The following is a 27,196-nucleotide window of genomic DNA, read 5'->3' as shown; positions in this document are numbered from 1 at the left end:
TTAATTTGAGCCTGAGAGGGATAAAAACAACAGAAACACTAATGATACTGATAATGAGGCTTAAGTTCATGGAGTTTTTTTTGTCTAGCATCTATTTTACCCCTGCCCTGCCTTGATTGGAAAGTCCCGCCATTAGCATACATATTTTCCATTCATATTGATACTTTGCATCTGATGTCGTCAACATTTCCTGGGGGTGTGGTGCTAACTATATCTTTGTTAGAAGCTCTGTTATTCAAATTAGACTTTAATCTGAGCTCAAAAATACCTAGAAAAACAGACATTCTGACTGTGAGCGGGGTCGTCTCTTCACAGACCTGACCCGTAACTTGGTCTGGTTTGGTCTCTGTGGAGTTAGAAAGGTTTAATGCCATACTGTGAAACGTTCCAGATAAAGCAATAACATCTGTACGGAGAAAAGCACTTGATGGAGCCTCCGCCATAAAAGTTACACAGTGCACCTTTTACTTTGTTTAGTGAAATGGGAAGTCAAATCTGTCACTATGCTCCTTTACATAAAATTCAAAGCGAATACAATCAGCATAAGGGTAATAAAAATAAAAACTGAAGTGAATAACATTTGTTGTGCAGACTTCCTCCTCTCTATTCTACAGAAGTGACTAAATTCAAGACAAAAAACAAACGCTTCCTTCCCTGTCCTCCCTCAGTATTACCCTGTGTACAGCGTTTTCAGTATTTGACTGTGTTTCCAGTGTGTTTCCAGTGTGTTTCCAGTGTGTTTTCAGTGTGTTTTCAGTGTGTGGTCATGAGTCACAGTTGACATTCTGCTGGAGCTATCTGCCACGATACTAACCCCTATGTCATTGTTCCACTGTTTCCCATTAAGGGTCTAAAATAGGGCTGTTAAATGTGACATCACTTCCAGATCCAAGGCGAAACAGCCCGTTAAAAACAGTGGACATGTTTAAAATATCTACATGTGGCGTCGCTTTACAGGTGCACTGTGCCACTTTTCAGGTGGAGGTGTGACAAAGTGTACAAGGTTGATGTGAGGAGCTAGGCTAAACTGAGCTAGTGTTTGTAGAAACTAGCAGTTAGTGATACTGGTAATCTACTGGTAATACTGTTATGCTCATAGTTATTGTATATGGGCCCAGTCAAGCAGAAGTAAACAGCAAGGCCAAAAATTCAAGTTAATGCATCTGATATAAAAATGTATTCAACAGATAGCATATGTACTCTAGTTTATGAAACTGTTGACCTTTTTTCTGTACCATTTTTGGTTCTAAAGTTACATATGTTTTAAACAGACCATGTATGAAAACATCATCATGTAAATAAATGGATGTATTTCATCATATCTTGTGTTATTCCATCTTTGAACTGTTAATGAAGGTACATGATTTTTTTTTTTTAAATCAATTATTTAAAATGATAAAAATTAGCTTGGAAGGACTGACATATTTTATAGAAATAGTTTCCTTTCATTTTGAAGTAATATTAAAGTATTCAGAAGAAAAAAAGTTGACAAATGATGTAAAATCCTGCACCTTCTACTTGTTTGCACAATTTTCCCTCCGTTACTTTTCCCTCTGTTACCATGACCTTTCTTAATAAAAAATCTCATGAGTCAAAAAGTAAGAGGTTTTTCAACCTAATCTTGTACCATATGGTAGAAAACTATATGAAGCAAATATTCAAACCAGTTTGTTAAGGATATGGAAGTGAGAACCAAGAGTTATCACTGTTTAGATTTATTGCCCAAAAAGTGCTGCATATTTCATTTCCTCCATTACCGACATGAGTTTTTAACTTTTTTGTCAACAACTTGAAAGAATATCACAGGTTTAACTTGACCCTGTTGGAGTGTAACTCTTTCCTACATTCTGATACTTTACTTATTTCAATAGTCCCTCTAGTTTCTGAATAAGAGACATTTGAATGTCAAAAATCTGTTTCCCTCCGTTACCACTTGACCGGACCCATATATAAGTGGGCATAGCTAACCCGCTAGGCCTGTTTTCACATAGGAAGTGTCCATGTTGGCACTCTATCCACCTTGAGGATTACTTGACAGACAGTTGTGTTTTGTTTGATGAAAAACAAAGCTGAAAATGAGCTGTGAAGGTGCCAGTTGCATAAGAGAGTGACATCATCCCATAGTTCCCATAGTCAAAAATAAACAGGACTATTATATTGCCATAACAAAATTAAACTTGTTTTATCATAAACTTATAATAAAAGACATCAGTGGTTAAAAATACCTGCTTAAAATTCCACAAATTGAATGAGATGAAATGCACTTCAAATAAAAAATAATTTGGGCCACTTAAAAGTGCATTGTGTAACTTTTCTGGTGGAGATGTGATTGCTTTGTCTGGAATGTTTCAAGGTATGGCATTAAATCTTTCTGTCTTCATGAAGACCAAACCAAGTTACAGGTCAGATCTGTGGAGAGGCGACCCCGCTCACAGTCAGAGTGCCTGTTTCTCTATGCATTTTTGAGCTATAAAACCACCTGTAATTGAATAAGTTTAAAGTAGAGCTGTTTAATGTCACACTGTGGAACATTCCAAGCAGAGCAATGACATCTCCATAGAAACAAGCAGGTGATAGAACCCGTACCAAAAAGTTACACAGTGCACCTTTAACAAAATCCATGGGAAACGCTGCTGTTCACTGGTTCCCAGCGGAGGCCTTCACTATTTGTGGATGTGACGTCAGAGCACAGAGGAAATCCACACTTCCCCTTACGCTGTTTCATTAAGCGCCTCACATCTGACTCTTTTTATTTTTACACTTATCTGTAACACCTCTTACTTTTATACAAGTGTGGACTCATTCTCTTACAGTGCTGCTGAATTTCTCTAGAAATAGTGTGCCCTTGTTTAGCCTTTGAGTGGTGAATGTAGTGGCAAAGCAAGTTTATGTGTACGCAAAGTAATTCAATGTGTTTTACAGAATAATTACAATACAAACAGAGGAAAACAAAAATAATCATCTGAAGAGAGAAGAGTGCGAATAAAAATCTTTCAGTCATATCCAGCTAAACAGAACCGTTTTGAGCCTGGATTTAAACAGAGTCAATGTAGAGGCACATCTCACACGTTCAGGATGTCCTTAATTTAGGTACCAGTTGGAGGCCCGAATAAACCAGGTCTAAACCAGGTCTAAACCAGGGCTAAACCAGGGCTACACCAGGGCTACACCAGGACTAAAGCAGGACTAAACCAGGGCTAAACCAGGACTAAACCAGGGCTAAACTAGGGCTAAACCAGGACTAAACTACGATTAAACCAGGTCTAAACCAGGTCTAAACCAGGACTAAACCAGGACTAAACCAGGACTAAACCAGGGCTGAACTAGGACTAAACTAGGACTAAACAAGGACTAAACAAGGACTAAACCAGGGCTAAACTAGGACTAAACTAGGACTAAACCAGGACTAAACTAGGACTAAACCAGGACTATCAGAAGGCCTGTCCCTGAGGTTCTCAGAGTGTGGGGTGGTGACCAGTCATGGTGGTGTTGTGTGCTACAGGTAAAATGTAGCTGTTAACTTGAAAACGTCCACTTGATGACATCATATGATGGAACATAGCATTTTGAGCTTTGGAAAAAATGAAACAGGTTAATAATGCAGGGTTACCCAAACATGTGGGAATAAAACTCAGGACTGTTTTTGATGAGGGAACAACATTATAACATGGCTTAAAGATCATAAGAGTCAGTTATAGGATGAACAGTATAATTCTTTTTTGCCCCTGCCGCTCACACTCTGCACTGTGTCCCTACAGAAGTGTGCTCTTTGCCGGACCAGGCTGACCTCTGACACCCGTGGGTGCTGTGTGCAGTGCTCCCACGGGCGCTGCTCCACGGCATTTCACCCCACGTGTGCCCAGGCCGCGGGCATCCTCATGCACCCTGACGACTGGCCCTTCATCGTCTTCATCACCTGCCACAGACACCGGGCCCCCACCGCTCCTGAGGTAAGAGCAAAGTAAATAATATAATACACATGAATGGACACACTCAGTAAAGTCAGGTCTGTGCTGGTGTTTCACTTACCTGCCCATTTATCACTAGGGATGTGACAATGATCGAAATATTGTGACACTGTGTCGTCAAAGTTTCAATAATAATAAATGAATAAAAAAATATATAATAAACAATAACATCATGGGCCATTACAATATATCCAACTACACATTTCTTTGCTTAAATTAATAGTTACGGCGCAGCAGTTGTAGCCTCTGATAAACAGAGGGAACGACATATACAATGATGCTTTGCTCTGTTTCAGTGCTGACTACATGAAGAAATAACTCTTATTAAGTACTTTTAAATCTGAGTTCTTAAAGACAGAACCAATGTCTTGTCAAGGGATTTTACAAGGTTAAAGTAGCATATTCACAGTTCTGTTATATCACAACAAATATTGTCTCATCAAATGGAAAGGGACTGGCTGGTCAGGCACTGAAATCAGTGTAAGGCTGAGTGTGTTGTTGAGGTCATATTTTTTAGCATTGATACTTGTTCAGATCAGTATCTAGTTTTGGTAACAATTAGAATCCGATTTCCGATACTTTTAACAGCCCTAGATGATGTGCAAAGCCTGTGTCAGTTAGTTTTTATAATGTGAAATTAGTTTTGACAGTTGTACATTTCACAGGACATGCCTTAATCACACATCACAACAGAGATAAGATAAGACAAACAACCATAGTCAGGCTTTGTCCATACAGAGCTGGAGATGGATCATATTTGTTCAGGGCTGGAGTTTAATTTGATTACACCCACTGTACATATTACCACATAATAATACATGTGACACAACTGAAGTGAGGTTTTCTGTTGCCATCATCAGTACTCTCAATTGATACATTGCAGTGACATCGCGCTGGGGGTGTTGTATGTGTAGCTATGTGTATTGGCAGAATATTCCCCAGTTACCATGCAGACGCAGTGCACACATTAGCAAGCACGGCCAAATACGTTTTAAGATTGTCTGAAAATGTAAGAAAAAGTACAAAATAGATTTAAGCAACACATTTTCAGGAGCCTGTGATTAATACAATCCTTCATGGTCTCTAGGTGTTTGATTTTCAACAAAAAAGAGAGTGAGAAGTGAGAGTGACTAACTGAAAAACTGTTGGCTAGTGCTAGTTAGTTAGTTGGTTCCAATTTAGTCAGTTCTTTATGGTCAAATAAAGCTCAGATTAAAATCTAACAAGCCTCAGATAGACCAGTGCTTACAGTTAGCGTCACATCCTCAGGGAATGTTGATGACCTCAACTGTAACTGTGTGATCTTTCAATTAACATGGACAATAAAAAAAAGAAAAGAAAACAGGACCTTGGCTAACTGTGTGTTTAGGCAGTCAGGTGAGTGAACTATCGAGGCAATGTACAAGTTTAGATCTGATAACATTAATTATTACTTTAATTCATGAAGCTATAATATTAACTACTTCTCAGTCCAAGCACACCATGCACATTGCATCAGGGATGGCTCCCAACCAGAGAACCTTGATTTCCTAGAAGACAGACTCAGGGACAGTGGTGAAAGACAACAAGTACAAAAATACAAGTACAATACTTGATGCATATAAGGTGCATAGTGTAACTTTTTCGGTGGAGGGCTCGTCAGATGCTTTTCTCCATGGAGATGTTATTGCTTTGCCTAGAATGTTTCACAATATGGAATTAAACCTTCATGGAGACCAAACCAGACCAAGTTACATGTCAGATCTGTGGAGAGGTGACCCCACTCACAGTCATTCATGTTTAATGTCATATTGTGGTATGTTCCAGGCAGAGCAACAACAAACAGATACCCCCATGTAACCAAAAAGGTTACATAGTGCATCTTGAATAACAAATTTTAAGTATCTGTACTTTATGTAAGTAGATTTTACAGTGGATACTTTATACTTTTACTTCACTACATTTGAGAACATGTGTCTGTACTGAAGTTTTCAGCTTGTCCAAGAAAGGGTGGAAGCAAAAGGCTGGAGACCAACTGGACGTCTTATGCAGGAGAAGTTTTATTTACCATCAATAATACAACCGGGGGGGGGACTTGAAAAGTCAACATTGTATGATTTCAGAAGAGAACATAATATGATCTTTGAGTGTTCAAGCCCCTTGACTATGCTTCCGGAGGAGGAGGTTTATAAAGCAAGTGTGCTCAGACTATGAAGGCCAGTAGGCACCAGTTAGTCAGCATTTAGTGAGACTATGAAGGCCAGTAGGCACCAGTTAGTCAGCAATATGCCACAATTTAGATAGTGGTATGCCAATGGTATGCCAAGGGAAGATCATGGTGTAAATAGAGCTTTTGTGTCAGTGTTAAACTGAGAGATGTACGTGGAAGATAAATTACTTAAATTCTCTTACATGTATTTTCTACTCCACTACATTTGAGATCTGGGGCCTCATTTATAAAAAATGCGCAGGAGTTGTCGTAAGTTAGTGCGTACGCCTAGTAGCTACGAGAGGCGTGCGCCACGCAAACTCCACATTTAGAAAACCCACCGCACGCACCAAACCACGCAATCTTTGCTTTATAGATCCTACCTGCAACTACAATTTGCGCACGTAAACCCATGTCACGTCACGCCCTCTCCACACCTCCACCTCACCATAAAAGGAGCATGTAAAGTGACTGGTGAATGAGATTTCCCTAAACATGAGCCGATAATCAGTGGGTTTGACCGAGACACGCGGGACAGAGGGAGGAGGACGAGGAAGACTTTATTAAAGACTTTATTAAACAAGGTTTAATAAATAAACACAAAACTAAAAGTGACAACAATGACTCATCTGTTCATTTAATCATATTTTATAATATTTAGGCAGCACATCTTTGCAGTAAAGTCCATGTGTTTTTTCGCTGTTTCAAGAGTTTTATCGCTATATTTTTAAGTCTTCTATGATGTGTGTGTGGACTGGCCCTGTATATTTAATGTATATATATATATATATGTATATACACGTAGATACGTGCACGCGCTGATCTGAATGGTCAAATTATGAGCGTGTGCGAGAGATTCAGATGCCCTCCCCTGGAAAGGGAAAGGAGCGAGGGAGGGACACGAGGATACGAGGACACAGATTTAGCATGAAACACATCAGATACAGATGTTATTCTGCCAATTAAAGTCCACACGAAACATCCAAACTGCTGAACCTGTGAGTGTGGGTCTGGGTCTGTGAGTGTGGGTCGGGGGCATTATTCTGTTCTTCATACAGTCAGAGAGCAGCTCTCATGTACAAGAGTTCCCCATTACACAAAAATGTAATGCAGATTTTGGTTGGGGTCAGGTTCGGGCAGTAGGCTTCGTGTTGTCCGCAGACTCGGGTCACTCTGGTGCTCGGTGCGTAAAGACTAAAGTAAAAGTGTTAAAGTTGCGTTCATTAAATCAAAGCCTGGCTCCTGCTGCGTCCAAGGGAAGAGTTTTCTCTCAGGTTGGGTCATTATTTCGTCCTCTGTGTTGGTCACAGTCTGTGTTTTGTAGAAGTCTATGGTCGTGGTGTGGACTGTGGGAGACTCTGCGCTACACCGGGTCCGGGAACATGGCAGCGCTCGTGCACGAGTTTCAAATGTATAATATTGTGGAGAATAATGAGTGGAATAAACAGCCCTTCTCCGTGTTTTGGTGAACCAAACATTTAAATGCGCAAATCTGAAGGTAATTCTTCTATATACGTGGATTTTCTGATCAAACACTTCCTCAAACTCTGTTCACTTCTGCTCCTCTCCACGAGTGTCGCTTTTTCCCTGTGTCTCCAGACTTTGCGTAGAACTTACAGGAGGTCCCGAGTTGGCGTAGAGTTAACCAAAGAGCCACGCCTTAGTCGAGTTTTATAAATACCGCGGTTGGCGTAGGAAGCGCGCACGCACGGATTTTTGCGTAAACAAGCTTTATAAATGAGGCCCCTGGACTGAAAGGCTGAGACTTTATTTTTTAGCACATTTACTTCACACACACTGTACACCACACTGTACACTGCACTATAAATCACACTGTACACCACACTGTACAACGCACTGTACACCACACTGTAAATCACACTGTACACCACACTGTACACCACACTGTACACCACACTGTACACCACACTGTACACCGCATTGTAAATCACACTGTACACCGCACTGTAAATCACACTGTACACCACACTGTACACCACACTGTATACCACACTGTACACCGCATTGTAAATCACACTGTACACCGCACTGTACAGCACACTGTACACCACACTGTACACCACACTGTAAATCACACTGTACACCGCATTGTAAATCACACTGTAAATCACACTGTACACCACACTGTACACCGCACTGTACACCACACTGTAAATCACACTGTACACCACACTGTACACCACACTGTACACCACACTGTACCACACTGTAGCACCACACTGTACACCGCACTGTACACCACACTGTAAATACACCACACTGTACACCACACTGTACACCACACTGTACACCACACTGTATACCACACTGTACACCGCATTGTAAATCACACTGTACACCGCACTGTAAATCACACTGTACACCGCACTGTAAATCACACTGTACACCACACTGTACACCACACTGTATACCACACTGTACACCGCATTGTAAATCACACTGTACACCGCACTGTACACCACACTGTACACCACACTGTACACCACACTGTACACCGCATTGTAAATCACACTGTACACCGCACTGTAAATCACACTGTACCCACACTGTACACCACACTGTACCACACTGTACACATTGTAAATCACACTGTACACCGCACTGTACACACACTGTACACCACACTGTACACAAACTGTACCACACTGTACACTGTAATCACACTGTACACCACACTGTACACCGCACTGTACACCACACTGTACACTGTACACCACACTGTCACACTGTACACCACACTGTACCACACTGTACACCGCATTGTACACCGCACTGTAAACACTGTACCACACTGTACACTGTACCACACTGTACACCACACTGTACACCACACTGTACACCGCATTGTAAATCACACTGTACACCACACTGTACACCGCACTGTACACCACACTGTAAATCACACTGTACACCACACTGTATACCACACTGTACACCGCATTGTAAATCACACTGTACACCGCACTGTAAATCACACTGTACACCACACTGTACACCACACTGTACACCACACTGTATACCACACTGTACACCGCATTGTAAATCACACTGTACACCGCACTGTACACCACACTGTACACCACACTGTACACCGCACTGTACACCACACTGTAAATCACACTGTACACCACACTGTATACCACACTGTACACCGTCACACTGTACACCGCACTGTAAATCACACTGTACACCGCACTGTAAATCACACTGTACACCGCACTGTAAATCACACTGTACACCACACTGTACACCACACTGTACACCACACTGTATACCACACTGTACACCGCATTGTAAATCACACTGTACACCGCACTGTACAGCACACTGTACACCACACTGTACACCACATTGTAAACACTGTACACCGCACCACACTGTAAATCACACTGTACACCACACTGTACACCGCACTGTACAGCACACTGTACACCCACACTGTACACCACATTGTAAATCACACTGTACACCGCATTGTAAATCACACTGTACACCACACTGTACAGCACACTGTAAACACACACACTGTACATACACACTGTACACCACACTGTACACTGCATTGTAATCACACTGTACACAGCATTGTAAATCACACTGTACACCACACTGTAAACCACACTGTACACCACACTGTACACCACACTGTAAATCACACTGTACACCACACTGTACACCACACTGTATACCACACTGTACACCGCATTGTAAATCACACTGTACACCGCACTGTACACCACACTGTACACCACACTGTAAATCACACTGTACACCACACTGTACACCACACTGTATACCACACTGTACACCGCACTGTAAATCACACTGTACACCGCACTGTAAATCACACTGTACACCACACTGTACACCACACTGTATACCACACTGTACACCGCATTGTAAATCACACTGTACACCGCACTGTACAGCACACTGTACACCACACTGTACACCACATTGTAAATCACACTGTACACCGCATTGTAAATCACACTGTACACCACACTGTACACCACACTGTACACCACACTGTACACCACACTGTACACCACATTGTAAATCACACTGTACACCGCATTGTAAATCACACTGTACACCACACTGTACAGCACATTGTAAATCACACTGTAAATCACACTGTACACCACACTGTACACTGCATTGTAAATCACACTGTACACAGCATTGTAAATCACACTGTACACCGCACTGTAAATCACACTGTAAATCACACTGTACACCACACTGTACAGCACATTGTAAATCACACTGTGCAGCGCACTGTACATCGCACTGTAAATCACATTGTAAACCACACTGTACATCACATCTGTGGTCATACTTGGTCTCTTCTTTCTGTTCTATGGTGGATGTTTGTATGGTGCTTTTGTTCTTGTGTTGTCTGGTCTTCGTGTTAAAGCATGCGATCCCCTGTCCCAAGACTAATTTCTTCCATGGGAGAGGATTTTATCATCTTATTTTAAAAGTTAGTTGTTGAGTCTTTTGAGCTTTGGAGATGTAGACAGACTAATAATAAAGGATTAATCAAACATGTGTGAATGAAAACAAAACATAACTCTATGTCTGTTTTTGATGCGGAAACTGCATTATACCATGACTTAAAGCTCATAAGAGACAATTTTGAGTAATATATGATCTTTAAGTCTTTATTTTTTGTATTTTCTCTCCGCAGCGTAACAAGAGCTCGCAGAAGGACCTGAAGGTGGGGCAGAAGGTGATCTGTAAGCATAAAAATGGCCGCTACTATCACAGCGAAGTCTCTGCCCTCACCACTGCCACCTTCTACGAGGTCGTGTTCGACGATGGTTCCTACAGCGACAATCTGTTCCCTGAAGACATAGTGGTCAGTACTTTTGTTTTTGTTTGTTTTTAGCTGTTAATACCAGTAATTAACAGATAAAAATGGTCATACAGCTGCAGAAATGTCTTTGTTAAAGTCCCTATAGCAGTTCTGACCTCTCATTTCACTAAAACATAGTTAAAGATGCACTATGTAACTTTTGTTGGGGGTGTGTCACCTGCTTGTTTCTATGGATATGTCAGTGCGCTGCCTGTAATGTTCCACAGTATGACATTAAACAGCTCTACCTTACCTAGAAAATACCTAGAAAAACAGGAATTCTGGCTGTGGGGTTGCCTCTCCACAGATCTGATCTGTAACGTGTTTCCATGAAGATAGAAAGGTTTAATGAAATACTGTGAAACACTCCAGATGAAGCAATAATATCAAGATTTTACAAAATATCTTGCCTATTTTTATATATTTATTTTTTATTTTTATATTTTTGTTTTATTTATGTTTTGGTAAAGTTATCATTTTACTGTGTGGATGAAGCAGGCAGCAGATATGGCATTATGTAGAGGCCATTTCAAAACTGTTGCCTAACAACTGTAATGTTAAATTAGGGGATATACAAAAAATTATACAAACATTTTGGGGCTTCCTACCATGTTATTCTCTCATCAAAAACATGCTTGTTGAGGTTTTAGACGTCATCCATGCATGTTTGAGTAATTTAGCAATCTCTCCCGGGCCCTATTCAAACCCTCCTTATGATTAGCTCTAAGACCATGTCCACACTAGTTCATTTTTGAGTTGTTTTCGTTGTGGATCCAGTGTTCGTCCAAACTAATCCGAACGATCTGGTGCCTCCAGCTCCCACAAATTCATCTGAGTACAGATCTGATCCAGCACTGTGTGGACGCCTGAAAACACTGATACTCTGATGTAGGTCTGTGCACCGCCAAGTAGGCTATTTCAGTGCCAAAACACTAAGAAGCTAGAATATATGTCCATTCATATAAACAGTCTATGCATATGATCATACATCTCCAACACAATAGAAGCACAGAACAGACTCACCATCAGCAGAACACCCCTCTGTCACAGAAAGAATTCCAGAATTCCCAGAAATATTCCACTGAGTCGTGTTCTTTAGTCCAACAGAAACTGAACTGCATCAGCACACAATAGTGAGCTGTTTATTGAGCGCTCAGTTTATGCAAATTAGCCATGTGGTTTTAATTTTCATGTCTGTTAACCGTAAACAAATCTGCTCAAAGCTGTGTGGATAGGGAAGACTTGCGGACACAGAAACAAGTCAATCCTCACTCTGAGCCGCTATGCTCGTCTTAAAATCCAGTGTTATTCTAAGTAACAACTGAACCTCGTCGTCAGTTCACGAAAAGACTGTTTTTACACTTGCCACTTGCTGCAACTTCAGACTTCCTTGTTTTTACCTCTCATGTGACCTCGGGATTTTGGGCCGACGTGACACCAGCCTATCATGTGACTAGCGTTTCAGGCGGTTTTGCGTTACTGTGTGGACGGGGAAGGCTTTGATTGCAGATACAGAAACGACGTGTCTGGATGCAGATCCTTTCCGATACAGTGATACGCGGATTCTTTTCAGTGTAAACAGGGTCTAAGATTCTGTCCAATGCTCAGCCCACAAGCCTACGACACCCATTTTTCTTAAATATACCAAAACATGTGCTGTAGTTTCATTAGAGAGATGCATACTGATTTGTGATGGCAAGGGGAGTGACTAGGGGTGGGCGATATATCGATATTTTAAATATATAAACTCGATATGAATTCTGACATATCGTATATAAATATATATATATATATATATTATGCTTATATTCAATTCTGATTTCGCTGCTTCGCTTGTTTGTCTTCTCTCTCGTCGCCTCCGCCTCCCTGATTTTGTTCGCTCGTGTCTCCTTCACACGTCACTATCGCCGTGAATGCCCAAAGTTGGTGCCAGTGAAAAACTTCAAGCACCACGAACCCTTTCCACCATTTACAGACAAGACCATCAGCAGCACATCCTCATATTCCACCGAGTCGCGTCCTTTAGCCTGAAAGAAACTAAACGAGCTGAGCTGCATGAGAAGTGAGCTGTTTATGTAAATGAGCCATATGCTTAAGTTTCGTTTCTGTAAAATGTAAACACACGTGCGCAAAACTGCATTAAACACATTATTATCGCAAACGAGCTGATGTGGCTCTATAGTCGTTATGCTTTATATATTGTAAAGTTTAGTCATGTAAAGTTTATTTATGCAGAAGATTTTTATTAATAATCTGCTTCAGTGTCACTTGAGCAATAGTGTTTGGAAATGTTGGGTTTTGCATCTGCAGTGGATTGTGGGAAACCTCAGAGCTCCTTACTGCTGGATAGGAACATGGATCTATTGAAATAAGGAACATCCTTAGCTTCTTCTGCTAAATGAGCTCATGGTTATGGTATGGTTAACAGAGTTAATGCAAAGATGAGCTTGTGTTGAGTTGTTTTATTTATGAATGAAAAGAAGGAAATATGTATTATTTCTTTTATTTTACAGTTAAATTATTATTTATGTTATTAGGGTTTTTTGTAATCTTAAGTGTTCCTATATGAACTGCCGACCTCTTACACTTCAATTAAAAAAAAAGACCTTGTGGAATTGGCAGGTTTGTTTTTGCAGTTTTCAGTTTTACGGGGTTATTTTTTCTTGAACATATATCGAGATATATATCGTATATCGAGATATAGCAAAATATATCGAGATATATTTTTTGATCCATATCGCCCAGCCCTAGGAGTGACTTTTATTTATTTTTTTGTTCAGTGAAGACAGTATTTTCAAAAGTGAGTGTAATGCCCCCTCTCTAAATTCGAAAAGTTTTGATTCAACTAATAAAAATAAATTATGTATACATTTGATGATATATTCCATACTCACTGCTACTTTTTGTATTTTTGTGGTTTTTCTCAACTGTCACTTAACTGAAGTTAAACTATGATAAGTATTCACCACAGAACCAAGTGACAATTAAAAAAACATAAAAACCTCTCTCATGCACTTTATGTAGCAGGAGTAGAATGTAAATGTGAGTTTTGTGTTTCAGGATCGAGACTGTGTGAACATGGGCCCCCCCTCTGAAGGAGAACCCGTGCAGGTCAGATGGACAGACGGACTCCTCTACGGCGCCAAGTTCATAGCGGCACATTCAGACCCTGTGTTTCTGGTACACAACTCTTCTCTTTTTGGAACTTTTAACTGTGATATAACTTATTATATATCTCATTCCAATTATACCTGGTGTTGTTTCATTCACATAACTAATCCTGTCAGCTGAGATGGTCTTCTGCACATTATCCTAAGCATTTCAAACCAAATCTTCTATAGACGTTCACTGGATGTGTTCTAATAAGTCGCCATGTTGCTGTTGGTGCCAGGCATGATGCTCATTTTTAATTTGAGTGATTTATTCTTATTTCATACAGATGGAGACACATAAGCCTAAAGTTAAAGAGATAAGTGAACGAGAAAATGCTTCAAATACAGAGACATATTTTAGTTCAAGGGGAACTATAGGCTGGCTCTCTGGCTCTCTTGCACACTAATGACTGCATTAGGCCCTTCCTCCGCCACATGCGTTAGACTGTATATATAAATAGATATAGCCGCCACGGTCCAAATAGGGAGTGAGCATGGGGGGCTTCCGGCTCTGTCAATTCTGTTTCTAGTTGACTTTACATTGAGAAATTGCTGTCCCTCTCTTTGTAACTGCTGCAGTGAGCCTCGGCATTTTGGTCTTAAAATGGTTACATTAACCTGCTCAACAATCAGTCAAATCAGTTCAATCAAATCAATTCAATCAAATCAATTCCTATTCCTCATATTGAACTCACTGCAGATTCACTTCTGTAACTGCTAGCCTCGTGAGCTTTATTTGACTGGAGCTGAACGCTCTGGGTGAAAATGTACATAGTGATAGAGGTGTCATTTAGTCAACCTAATAAACTATGAGCCTCACACACTGCAGTATTTGAGCTTTCCATGACTCACTTTGAGACTAGAGCCTCCGTTTAGGGACCACTTCTCACAGTACAAACACTCTGCTGTACACACAAACACAGACCTGTTCACCACTTGACTGTGTGAGGTAATGCCATGTTCTGTGCACAGGTGGTTTTTGAGGACGGATCTCAGGTGAGCGCGAAACCAGACGATATCTACACACTGGAGGAGGACCTGCCCAAACGAGTCAAGTCCCGCATGGTAATTACACAGCCCCCAGCTCCAGACACTATATACAGAGACATATGGAGGCATGTATGTGTGAACATGTCTGTAGGAAGGTTAAGCTCCAAATTTATTGTCAATTCTTCATACAAAGATCACGCAGAGAATCTAAATTGTGTTTCTCAGTATCCCATATGTAATAAATAAATAATACATGGTAAATAGTGCAAAAGTGTAAAAGGCATATAGTGCAAGGAACTGTGTGCACTATAGACACTTTTTGGGGGGAGTCAGGGGAAGTCTGAGTCCAAGTGTTCTTTGGGGAGTTCTGTTCTTGGGGAGATGCAGATTCCTGCTTCCTGGCAGCCTGGTGGTTAGAGAGGGGGGAAAGTTCAGCATCCTAACAGCCTGGTGGATGAAGCTGTTAATGAGTCTGGTGGTGCAGGAACAGAGGCTCCTGTACCTCCTCCCCAAGGACAGGAGGCTGAACAGACTTGCATCACTCACAGTTGTGATGGCTTTGTGGGTGAGGCGGGTGGTGTATATGTCTTGCAGGGAGGGGACTGGTGCACCAATGACCACTATGCGCTGCAGGGCTCTCCTGTTGTGGTCAGTGCAGCTGGAAAGGATGCTTTCAGTGGTTCCTCTGTAGAATGTGGTCATGATGGGTGGTGAGGTAAAGGTCTCAGCCGTACAGTGGGGAAAGAGAAGCTTCAGATGACATCTTTTGTATTGTATAATAAGTGAAGAAATACAGATTCAGAATAGGGGCCACAGCATTTCATTGTATAACCCAGCCTTCCTTGTTACTATGTTTTTAGTTCATTCTGAGAACATGGGAATCCTGTGTAAATTAAATGACACATAATACATTTTTGATTCTATTATTGACCTTTTAACCATAATCTTCAGAACTGTCAAAAAAAATGCATAGAAAACCTGTGTTATTTTGCACCAGTTACTCTCCTACTTCTGTGTTAGATATAGTAGTAGTAGTAGTAGTAGTAGTAGTAGTAGTAGTAGTAGTAGAGGTTAACTATAGAAAAAAACGAAAGCAAAATCCAGGGAAAATTTGAAGTAATTTCTGAGGACCTCTTAAACAGGATTGGTGAAACATGAAACCTATAACTCCAGGTTTGTTTTTGACTGGGGAATGACATTATAACATGATTCAAGTTCAAAAAGGTACATTTTGCATAATATGTGTGTGAAGTTGGCAGTTACACAAGACTACACCTGCACAGGAAGTTCATGCAAAAACAACTATTTATGTAGAAAAACGTTCTAGGAAACAGTTTTGCAATTACATTTTATGAAATTAACCAGATTTTTGTTCTTCCAGTCGGTAGCTTCAGACATGCGCTTCAAGAACTTCACTGAACCCAAAGTGAGAGAGAACTCCAAAAGACAGCGCGTCATCAACTCCAGATACAGAGAGGACTACATCGAGCCCAGCATCTACAGAGCCATCCTGGAGTAAGACCTCCCCTTTAAGACCCCCCGGAGACTGCCCTTTTGAGACTTTAAGAGCCCCCTGCCCCCCTCCGTCTCCTCCCTCTGCTCAGGACTAACCCTTACGAACCCTTCAGCTCCTCACAGTGACACAATTCAGTCACTGTTGGCAATACTATTTATTTTAGGAACAGTCACATTCAAGATTATAGTTTTTATGGTTTTTATTTTGATCTTTTTTTTTCTTGAAGTGCTCAAACAGGACTGAAGTATAAACAAGAAATCTCCAATATTGTAGTTTTGGAGAATAGATAGAGAGCAGTTTGCTTACAGTGACATCTCAAAGTAGCCACACATTGGGAATTCACAAAAAAAACAAAAATCATGACTTCTATCTGTCAAATAATGTATCTATTGCTGGCGTGATAGTTAGAAATTGGATTAACCGCCTGTCTCCATGGAGATGTTATTGCTTAGCTGGGAATGTTCTGCTGTATAAGATTACACGTTATTATGTAGCATTTACCCAGTTACAGATGTTTCTATTGAGCAAAAATACACTGAAAAAGTGAGCTGGGTCACCTCTCTACAGACCTGACCTGTAACTTGGCCTGGTACGAGATTTTCTGATATACAGTGTATTGTAATGTAGTTTCTTCCTCACAAACAGACCTGGAGTTGTGTTTTGTTTCATTCACATGTTTAACACACAAACTCTGCACATTTAGGCTGAGTTCTTCTCTCAAACAGAAAACACTCTGTTCCACCTTGTGATGTCTAGTGGTAACACAGGAAGTGCTCCACTGTGTTTTTAAACATCATACATCTTCATTAGAATCATTCGAATGATTTCAGGTCTGGATTTTCAGGTCTGGAATTTCTACCATAGACTGTATCTGCATCTCTCCTGTTAAAGTTCATGTCAAAAAGGAGCTGTAACTGTAACTTCAAAACGACCACTACATGACATCACAAGGAGGAACAGAGCATTTTAAGTAATACTACCATGTTTTCTGCACTATAGGGCGCTCTGGATTATAAGACAATAAAGTCAATGGTCTATTTTTGAACTTTTTTCATAAACCACACCGGACTTTATTGAAATGAGTGTGATGGGTGAGTGGTTTTGTTTGTTTGGTGCGTTCACGGTGACTCTGGGCTTTGTTCAGTTGTGGCGTGTAGGGAGGGTGTGTCTGGGACCAACGGATTGTCGGCGTGTTCGCAGTGACTCAGTTGTTCAGTTGTGTCTAGAAGTGGCATTGCACTCGCTTTTTCGGTTCATTCCTCTGTTCCGTTCCTCGTCGGCGTGGAGTGATGAGTGTGTCTGTGGGTGTTTTTGCCTGCGCGGTCGCTGTCTGCTCTGTGTGTGTTTGCATGCGCTGCGGGTGGTGCTGGGACACCTGAGTGGGTTCGTGTATAGGGCGCTCTGGATTATGGGGCACGCAGTTGTTTTTTGATGGGGTTGGAGGCTTAGGAGTGCGCGCTGTAGTCTGGAAAATACAGTAATAATCACAGATATACAAATAAATAATAATCTAACTCAGATATTTTCTAGGGATGGGCATTATTAGTCAACTAATCAATAATTGATCATTAAGAATTTCGTCGATTACGTTCATTTCTAATCAACAAACCAAATGTAGGTTTCTGTGTGTAGATATGAAGCTGCGTCTGACACAAACACTGGATTGGCTGTGGCTCCTCCTTGGAGATCACTGTACCGCTCAGTGAGTGTGTTTACATCCTCATCTGTGTCCTGGTTTCATCATGGTGCATGTTTCCGCAGTGTCACAGTTACTGCAACATAAAGAGCTGTGCCAAACCTGCCCACAAACGATCTTTGAAAACATCACGACACACAGAACAGACTCACCTTCAGCAGAACACCCCTCTGTCACAGAAAGAACACTCATATTCCACTGAGTCGTGTCCTTTAGTCCAACAGAAGCTGAACCGCATCAGCGCACAAGAGCGTTTTTTTTTTTCCCTCCGCATAGTTTCTGCAAATGAGCCGTGTGGTTTTAAGTCAGTTTAAAACTGAATGAAACACATTCTAATGTCAAACGGGCTGATAATGGTGATGGTTTATATGTTGTAAAGTTGAGTTTATTTATGCAGATTAGTAACAGTAATAATAATCATGATACTTATATAAAAATGTGAAAGATTAATCGAAAATTGGTCGTTAATTCTCCCGACGATCGATTAATAAAATTTCATCAAATGCCCATCCCTAATATTTTCTATGTGAAGCGTCTGAGTGTCATGAAAAGCGCTATAGAAGTGTTATGTATTAGTATTATTATTATAAATACATGTGAATGAAACAAAACACAACTCCAGGTTTGTTTTTGAGGAGGTAACAACATTATAACACGTCTTAAATCTCACAAGAGTCCATTTTGTGTAATATAGTCCCTTTAAATCTGTTGCTGAGCTAATGCCTTATTTCCAAGATGTGGCTACTTATTGTTTGCTAAAAAAGTTCAATATTGTGTTCATCAAAACCAAATATGTGTACTTTTAGCTGATATCATAGCATTAGCCGTTGTCTCTAATAGAATATCATGGCATTTTTTAGTCAAATCAGTCGTAACTGTTGCTACGTTAGCTTCATGTCGCCATTAGCATAGCCTGGCTAGCCATAACTTTTCTACTCGTCTTTCTTCAGGCATCGTCAAGTTCTGTTCCAAATTTGACCACAAGCACTTAATAAAATTAGGTTAATGTTTCTATTGTAAAGAAAATATTTTGTCTTTTGCGATTTTCAGCTTCAAACTTTGGTAGGTTTAGTTTTTTTCTATTGAGAATTGTAACTACTGTAGACTATTTATAAGAGTGAGTTACGTTTTGAAAAGTTAACTATTTTTGGCCCAAATATATTTATTATTTTTCCACTTTTTAAGTTTGTGAATGTTCCCCAAATGGTGACTCCAGCTTGGCTAATGTTCCCTGTTCAACTCTTGGAGCTTTTGAACTGAAGTAATATATATTTCAGTAGAGAAAGTAATAATAAGATTTCATTTTTGGACTTGTGTCTTATCTGATCTTAAAAAAAGGAAAAAAAAAAAAAAAAAAAAAAGAGATTCTGATCAAGCCAAGGATTGTCTGTACACACTTTGTAACAGAATATTTCAGTAAAGTTTTGGGAAATTCGAAAATGTGTGCATGTGGTTTCATTTTTTCTTTTATATTTGAGCTAAATCCGGTTACAGATGTATAAACTCTTTTCACGTTCACCGGAAGACGTTTGGAAACATTCGCATGGCGATTTCCAGTGTAGATCCTGACACTGGACATGTGGTAAAACCGAGGATTCAGCAGCAGCGTCTTCACAACCTGACAAAGTTTTCCACGGGGGACGGGACTCTCATCGAAAATTTGGATTTCACTGACAGGGAGCTCGTCGTAACTGTTGATCTGCCAATCTGCACTGACATCTGAGGCAGACAAATATAATACGTAAATTCCTGGTTTAGTCTTGGTTTCAACCCTGGTTTAGTCCTGGTTTGATCCTGGTTCAGTCCTGGTGTGGTTCAGTGTAGTCCTGGTTTAGGCCTGGTTCAGTCCCGGTTTGGTCCTGGTTCAGTCCTGGTTTAGTCCTGGTTTAGTCCTGGTTCAGTCCTGGTTCAGTCCTGGTTTAGTCCTGGGAGTCCTGGTTTAGTTCCTGGTTTAATCCTGGTTTAGTCCTGGTTTAATCCTGGTTTAGACCTGGTTTAGTCCTGGTTTAGTCCTGGTTTAATTCTGGTTTAGTCCTTGTTTAGTTCTGGTTTCCTGGTTTAGTCCTGGTTTAATCCTGGTTTGATCCTGGTTTAATCCTGGTTTGATCTTGGTTTAGTCCTGCTTTTTTTTTTTTTATTTAAACAAATTATAATACACAAATTTATAAAAGGAAAAAAGAAAGAATACAATGACACCTAGATGAAAAAAAAAAAAAAAATTCTCTGTTTTTTTCATTTTCTCAGCTTTCAGAGTTTCTATCGCCATCAGAGCCCAAAGGAAGTCATCATTCACATGTTTCCAAACGTCTTCTGCTTTTGTGACATAAGTGTGAATAGAGCCCGTTGTATAAAATGAGGCACTGAGGTTAAAATAAGTCTTGAGAGCTGTTTGGAAACTCCACTGTGGTTATGAGAAGTGCTTCGAAACTCGTCACGGTGAAGAATGAAGACGCTCTGAACGCACAAGGGAAGTGAGGAAGAACTCTGGACACTTTTCACAGAGACAAGTACAAGTAGAGAAATATTTGTGTAAGAAATTCCAATTTTATTCCAACTTTATTTGTATAGCACAGAGATCTCCAACCTGTAGCTCTCCACCCCCTTCCAACGCAGCTCGCCAAAGGATTTCTGAATTATACATATCGTGCTGAATGGCTCTGCTACTGGAACTTTTTACCCAGGATATTCCCAGTTTTGAGAATATGTCCCCTGCCCTGGCAGCAGTGTTGGGGAGTAACAGATTACATGTACTGGAGTTACGTAATCAGAGTACAAATTATGAGTAACTGTATTCGGTTACAGTTACTGTTTCAGTGAGTGGTAATAGGATTACAGTTACTTTGTTGAAATAAATGGATTACACAGCGGTATTTCCCCCCCCCCCGGTAAGTAAACCAGGACTGAACCAGGACTAAAACAGGACTAAACCAAGACTAACGGGCAGCAGTAGCTCAGTTGGTAGAGCATTTGCCCACTGAGATCTGAAGGTTGGTGGTTCAAATCCAGCTCTCAACATAAAAAACAAAAAAAAATAAAAAAATCACAGGTTGAGTGGTCAGATCCACTGACCCACAGGTTGGCTGGTGTGATTCCAGCTCCCACAGATGAATGCTGCCGTTGTGTCCTTGGGCAAGACACTTAACCCACCTTGCCCCTAGTGTCTGTGTACACTGGTGGGTGAGTGGTTCTTTGTTGTAAAGCGCCTTGAAGGTGGAAAAGTGCTATAGAAAAATGTGACCATTTTTAATACGGTTCAGTAAAGTCTGGGCTTTTCCTTTTTTTTCAGACAAAACGTCTTATGTGAAGATTTCCTCATCTTTGTTTCTCTACAGCAAATCAAGTAATCCAAAGTATTCAGATTACGTTACTCACTTTAAGAAATTTAATGGATTACAAACTACATTTTGGGGGATGTAATCTGTAATCTGTAGGGGAATACATTTTAATCGTAACCTTCCCAACACTGCCTGGCAGATTTATTCAAAACCAGTGATTTGTCCCAGTTTTATACAAGAAATGTATGTAAAAAGTATTCATATTTTTGACCAATTTGATCCCTGCCAACAGTAAAAAGACACATAAATTGTAATTTGTTTAGATAAAATACAGAAAAGCTGCTTAAAAACGACCCAAACACAAAGAAAATGTGATTATACCGACTTATATGTTCATCATGAATGGTCTCTACAGAACAATTTTCCAGTTTATTACCCAAAAAGGGGATATCCCAGTTTTTATTTTGGAAATCTGGTCACTCTAAACTTTGCACTAATAAGTGGATAAAAGTTTATGTTTTATAGGTATCGAACTGTTCCCCATCTCAGGTTTTCCTCTGCTCAGTTTCTTGTGACTGGTAAAATAAGAAGCTCTTTGGCATTTTGTTTTTGTAGAAGTAGGTCACCAGAAGAAAAAGGCTGGAGATCCTCTGGTACAGCACATTTTACAAACACAAAGTCTGCAAAGTGCTGCACAGAGTAACACAATATAAATGAACACATCAATTAAATAAAGCATAAAATAAATAAATAAGCAAGTCAATAAAAAAACATAAAAATACTTAAATCAGCAAATAGAAAAATAGCAAATAAAATCCATAAAAATCAGTCAGGAGCACAGAATTCTCACGTCGTGTTAAAAGCCGGTGAGTAAAAGTGTGTTTGTGTATGAGACTGTAAGAGTATAAAAGTATTTAGGGAAACTACTCAAGTAAAAAGTCGTTAATGCCTGGATGGAATGATTTGGTTAAAGTTAATACTCAAACATAAAAAAAAATAATTAATACAGGCACAAAGAATGAGAAAAACTAAGTGAAAAGTAAGTGAAGGAGCAGTGCAAAAAACAACAAATGATTTTGTACTGTCAACATAAAGCCAAATTTGGCCAACGATACAATTATATTTGGCCAGTGTGATCATATCAAATCTGTATTAGAGCTGTGACGCCGGCTACAGATCGACTATAGAGACATTATTTAAAATTGTGTTATTTTATATTCTGCTTGTTCTGGTTTCAATGTTTAAGCAAAACTATTATTAAACAATAATTTTAAGAAGAAAATGTTTAACATTACAGATCTCAAAAGAAGAGAAAACATGCAGATACTGCTGATTTTTTTCAATAAATGTATTTAATATGATGAAGTGAGATTCAGGAGCAGGACCAGGCCTCAGCCGCTCTCTCCTCTCACCAGAGAACCACAACTCACCTCCACCACACCTCCAATTTCCCAGAAGTCTTTATGTAGCAGCCTTTCTCATCAACCCAGTTTGTCTCTGTTAACTCGACCCCACCCCCCACCCCCTCTTCTGTCTTTCAGTCATAAGACTCCTACAGGGGGGTCCCCTTCCGTCTGGGCCAACTGAAGACTGAGACGGAGCCCCCACCTATAGTCTCAACCAGCCATCTCTGCCTCGCTTCCTACATTATCAATACACTTCTTCACACTATGTCCTTGTTGACGTGGTCCTAGCTCATGAAATATTTAGTTTGACCCACGACTTAGTCCCAGTTTTTAATTTTGGCCTCTGTGAATTTGAGTTTGACACTTCTGATGTGAAGCTTTGATCACTTGTAGAATTACTCACAGTGGGACGAGAAACCAAAACCTGTACTCAAGTAGCAGTAAAAGTATGAAGTCTGATGAAGTACAAATGTAATTCAAAGTTGCTCAAATAACTGAAGTAACCTTGATGATACTTTTAAGCCAAAGATGTTCATTTTGTCTTATGTAACTTCTTGGGTTGGTATTTTACTGTATTGTCTTTATAAAACAGAAGCCAAGAAGTTACAGATGAATACTTTTGTCATGTACTGATCCGTGTCTTCTTGCTCGTGGTCAAACCTTCTCGTCTGGATGTGGTTTGTTCCTGGCTGGTGCAGACTGGCAGCCTTTCTTCTGTCAGTTTGTCCCAGGGCAGCTCTGACTACAATAATAGTTTACCCTCACTGAGTGCACAGTGAAAATAAAGTGCTCTGTGTATTGTAAACGCGCTGTATAAATCCATTGTTTATTTAAAGGTCTTTTCAGAGGCGTTCGCTCTGGAGCGCTGATCCGTGGAGGAGCTGTTGACTTTTGTCTTGTTTTCAGGAGCACCTGCAGAGCCTCCGGCCGCGCACAAACCTTCTGTTTTGTGATGCTGTTTGTGTTTGTGGTTTTCCTCTCCACTCTTTTGTGTAACGAGATGTAAACCAGACACGTAATGTATAATTTCACTTTGTTATTTCCAACCTCATCTCCAGTGTTTCCACAGAGCACTGATGAGCACAAGGACAGGGCATCTGAGGTCAAAACTGATCAAAATGTTGCTTTAATGTCTTAATTGTTTAATGACAGGTAAGATAATATGTTTAAGTCAATATTCACAACAGATAAACCACAAAAAAGAGAAAAAAGATACTATATGTGAAGGAGAGGTGCAAGAAACATGAATGAACCAAATGGACAAATACACAAGTGGGATTAATAATGTACTGTGTAAAAACGAATCAGAGAAGAACAATTTACTTAATAAGTTAATTTAAAAAGTGTTTCTAAAAACTTATTTATTTTTTATGTATATATTTTTATTGCACTGAAAAAAGTAAAACATGTGTCCATACTGAGTGAGTTTGCATCTCCACAAACCTGACGCTTACTTGACCTGGAGCTTGTTTCTATGAAAATCTTCCTTTAGTTATAATATTCTAGTCAGGCTGGTTCCACCTAGTGACTCCACTCAATTTCATTTCTCTCCAGTGACTAGGTCAGGAATCTGAATACACTAGATCAGGGGGGTCAAACATACGGCCCGGGGGCCAGATCCGGCCCTCCAAGACTTTTAATCTGGCTGTGAGCTGATTTTCTACTAAAATATTTGAATTATATTTTCAAATAAACTATTGTTCATTTTCTGTGGTGTTTATCACAGCAGCGTCTCCAGCGTCTCTGTACGTGGCCCCTCCCACCAGAGCAGCACAAATGAAGACTTGTCTCTTTCCAAACGCTCTTAAAGGACGATCGTTTTGACTGTTGACCGTGACACCCTCATCAGAAAAATGTCCAACATGAGAAAAGTGGAGCCGAGTGCAGGATTTTACAACAAAAACGGACTTATTCCTATTTGCAAACAAGTTCATGTTCAAACATTGTGTTGAAATTGTATTTTTCTTAAAGTTTCAGGTTGTTCATAATATTATAATATTTTGTAAAAGAAAGAGTTTATCAGTTAAAAAAGATATTTGAACTTATTGTTATTTTTGGGGTTTATATGACATGAGTTTTCTGATCCGGCCCCTTTGGGATCAAAGTAGGTTGGATACGGCCCCCGGACCAAAATGAGTTTAACACCCCTCTACTAGACGGTTCACAAAAACCCCAGAAGTGCGAGTTCAGGCACCAGCCAATCAGCGAAGAGCCAGACATTCTGTGTTGGCAACGATTCCCAAGATCGAAGATTTAAAGCTGGAACAAAGAGAATGTTTGTTGAATTTTAAAGACATTATTGTTCTTCATTCTACGGGATTTGGGAAAAGGTTAATATACCAGTTAACTCTGTTAGCGGCGCATTACATACGTCACGACCAAAAAGCAGCGATTGGTTAAATGATAAAAAGTACCTGCCTATTGTCAAGTGAGCAAACCCTTAAACTGCAAGTTCAGACAGTTTCCACGAAGTGAAACCGGCTGATGAATCAGGCTAATAATATTCCACAGTATCTCATAAAACACATCTATCTTCAGGGACAATGTTCCAAAGTACTAATGAGTTTAACTGCTGTTGTGGAAATATTTGGGTGAGAACAAAATAAAGTCTTGAGTCAAACAACTGTCTTTGTGTGGTTTCTTCTCTTGCAAGAGACGGAGCAAGAAGAGAAGAGAGAGAAGAAGGAGAAGAGGGAGAAGAAGGAGAGATCATGGGGCACTCCCACACTGGGTTTGTACAGGCAGGTACAGAGAGACGTCCACAGGTCGTCATGACAGAAATAGTGAGGGAGGACTGGACAGTGAGGGTTTGCACCGAGCAGAGGAATGCCTGTTTCAACAGAAAAGTACTGACTGAACCTGGAGCCAGATCATTCTAACAGTAAATATGTTTAAGAACATGTCAAAGTATATTTCACTACTACACTGTTTATTTATCAGTGTTGGAGTGTCAGGGTCTGTGAGTCCTTCTCTGCTGGCCTAAAAAAATCTCTGAATCACAGACTGATGTTAATGATATTATTATTGAATAATTCCAAATGGTCTGTCCTCTTCCTTTCAGAGCTTTTCTGATGCTTGTGCTGCTTCCACACATGAATTTTCATATTAAAGCATTAAAGACCAATCACATTTCAGCTGTCACTTGTTGCCAGGCAGAGTCAAAATCAAAGAAGTGTGCCTATTGCCTTGACAGTCCGTTCTGCAGGCCCTCGAACATAACATAAATGTCCCTGAAACTGCTGCTTCAATCAATCAGATTTTGAGTTGGTGTCAAAAGGACCTTTAGCAGAAAAAGACGTCACCGGATTCAGAGCCGTGATTGGACAGTCAGAGAGTGAACCAGATAAAGTAAAACTGCATCCATTGCAGAACCAGAACTACACCAGGTCTAACCTTGGACTTGAGAGCGAGAGAGCGAGAGAACACATGACACAATGGAGCAGGGTTCAGTGCAGCTGTTGTCTGATCGGACCCCAGCCCCGGCACTGCCCTTTCATCTGCGGTCACCCAACAGTCTACACGGGTGCACCTTCGGGCCTGTTCCGACAGTCCTGGTTTTAGTCCTGTTTTAGTTCTGGTTTAGTCCTGGTTTAATCCTGGTTTAGTTCTGGTTTTAGTCCTGGTTTAGTCCTAGTTTAGTTTCTGGTTTTAGTCCTGGTTTTAGTCCTAGTTTAGTCCTGGTTTAGTTCTAGTTTAGTCCTAGTTTAGTTCTGGTTTTAGTGCTGGTTTAGTTCTAGTTCAGTTCTGGTTTTAGTCCTGGTTTAGTTCTAGTTTAGTTCTGGTTTTAGTCCTGGTTTAGTTCTGGTTTTAGTCCTGGTTTAGTTCTAGTTTAGTTCTAGTTTAGTCCTGGGTTTAGTCCTGGTTTATCCCAAAATGTGAAAACAGGAAAATACCTCCATGTAATCCATTTATTTCAACAAAGTAACTGTAATCCAATTACCACTCACTGAAACAGTAACTGTAACTGAATACAGTTACTTATAATTTATACTCTGATTACGTAACGCCGGTACATGTAATCTGTTACTCCCCAACACTGTTCATACTTGGAGGCAGACAGTACTGGGTGGACGTCTTTTCACGTGCTCATACATAGATGTGACACGTTCGACTGCAGTGTTCT

The 27,196-nt window shown here is 40.2% G+C and overlaps 1 protein-coding gene across 4 annotated transcripts in view; it reads left to right on the top strand.

The window, feature by feature from the left end:
• Window positions 1–20,031, top strand: part of kdm4ab (lysine (K)-specific demethylase 4A, genome duplicate b) — a 53,828-nt gene extending 33,797 nt beyond the window's left edge. For 3 of the 4 annotated variants that reach the window (XM_055151515.1, XM_020940887.2, XM_020940886.2), the window contains 5 exons: window positions 3,759–3,950; window positions 10,871–11,041; window positions 14,099–14,218; window positions 15,163–15,255; window positions 16,562–20,031. In XM_055151515.1, the coding sequence (XP_055007490.1) occupies window positions 3,759–3,950; window positions 10,871–11,041; window positions 14,099–14,218; window positions 15,163–15,255; window positions 16,562–16,699 (714 nt within the window). In that variant the 3' untranslated portion in view covers window positions 16,700–20,031. The remainder of the gene's footprint in view (window positions 1–3,758; window positions 3,951–10,870; window positions 11,042–14,098; window positions 14,219–15,162; window positions 15,256–16,561) is intronic. The other variant, XM_020940888.2, reaches the window with a different exon arrangement.
• Window positions 20,032–27,196: the final 7,165 nt, after the last annotated feature.

This window comes from Boleophthalmus pectinirostris, unplaced genomic scaffold (assembly GCF_026225935.1).
Source record: "Boleophthalmus pectinirostris isolate CB_2022bp ecotype Guang Dong unplaced genomic scaffold, ASM2622593v1 HiC_scaffold_16, whole genome shotgun sequence".
NCBI classification, from domain to species: Eukaryota; Metazoa; Chordata; class Actinopteri; order Gobiiformes; family Gobiidae; genus Boleophthalmus; species Boleophthalmus pectinirostris.
Note: the sequence above shows the minus strand (reverse complement) of the source record. Positions and strands in the feature narration are given on the sequence as shown.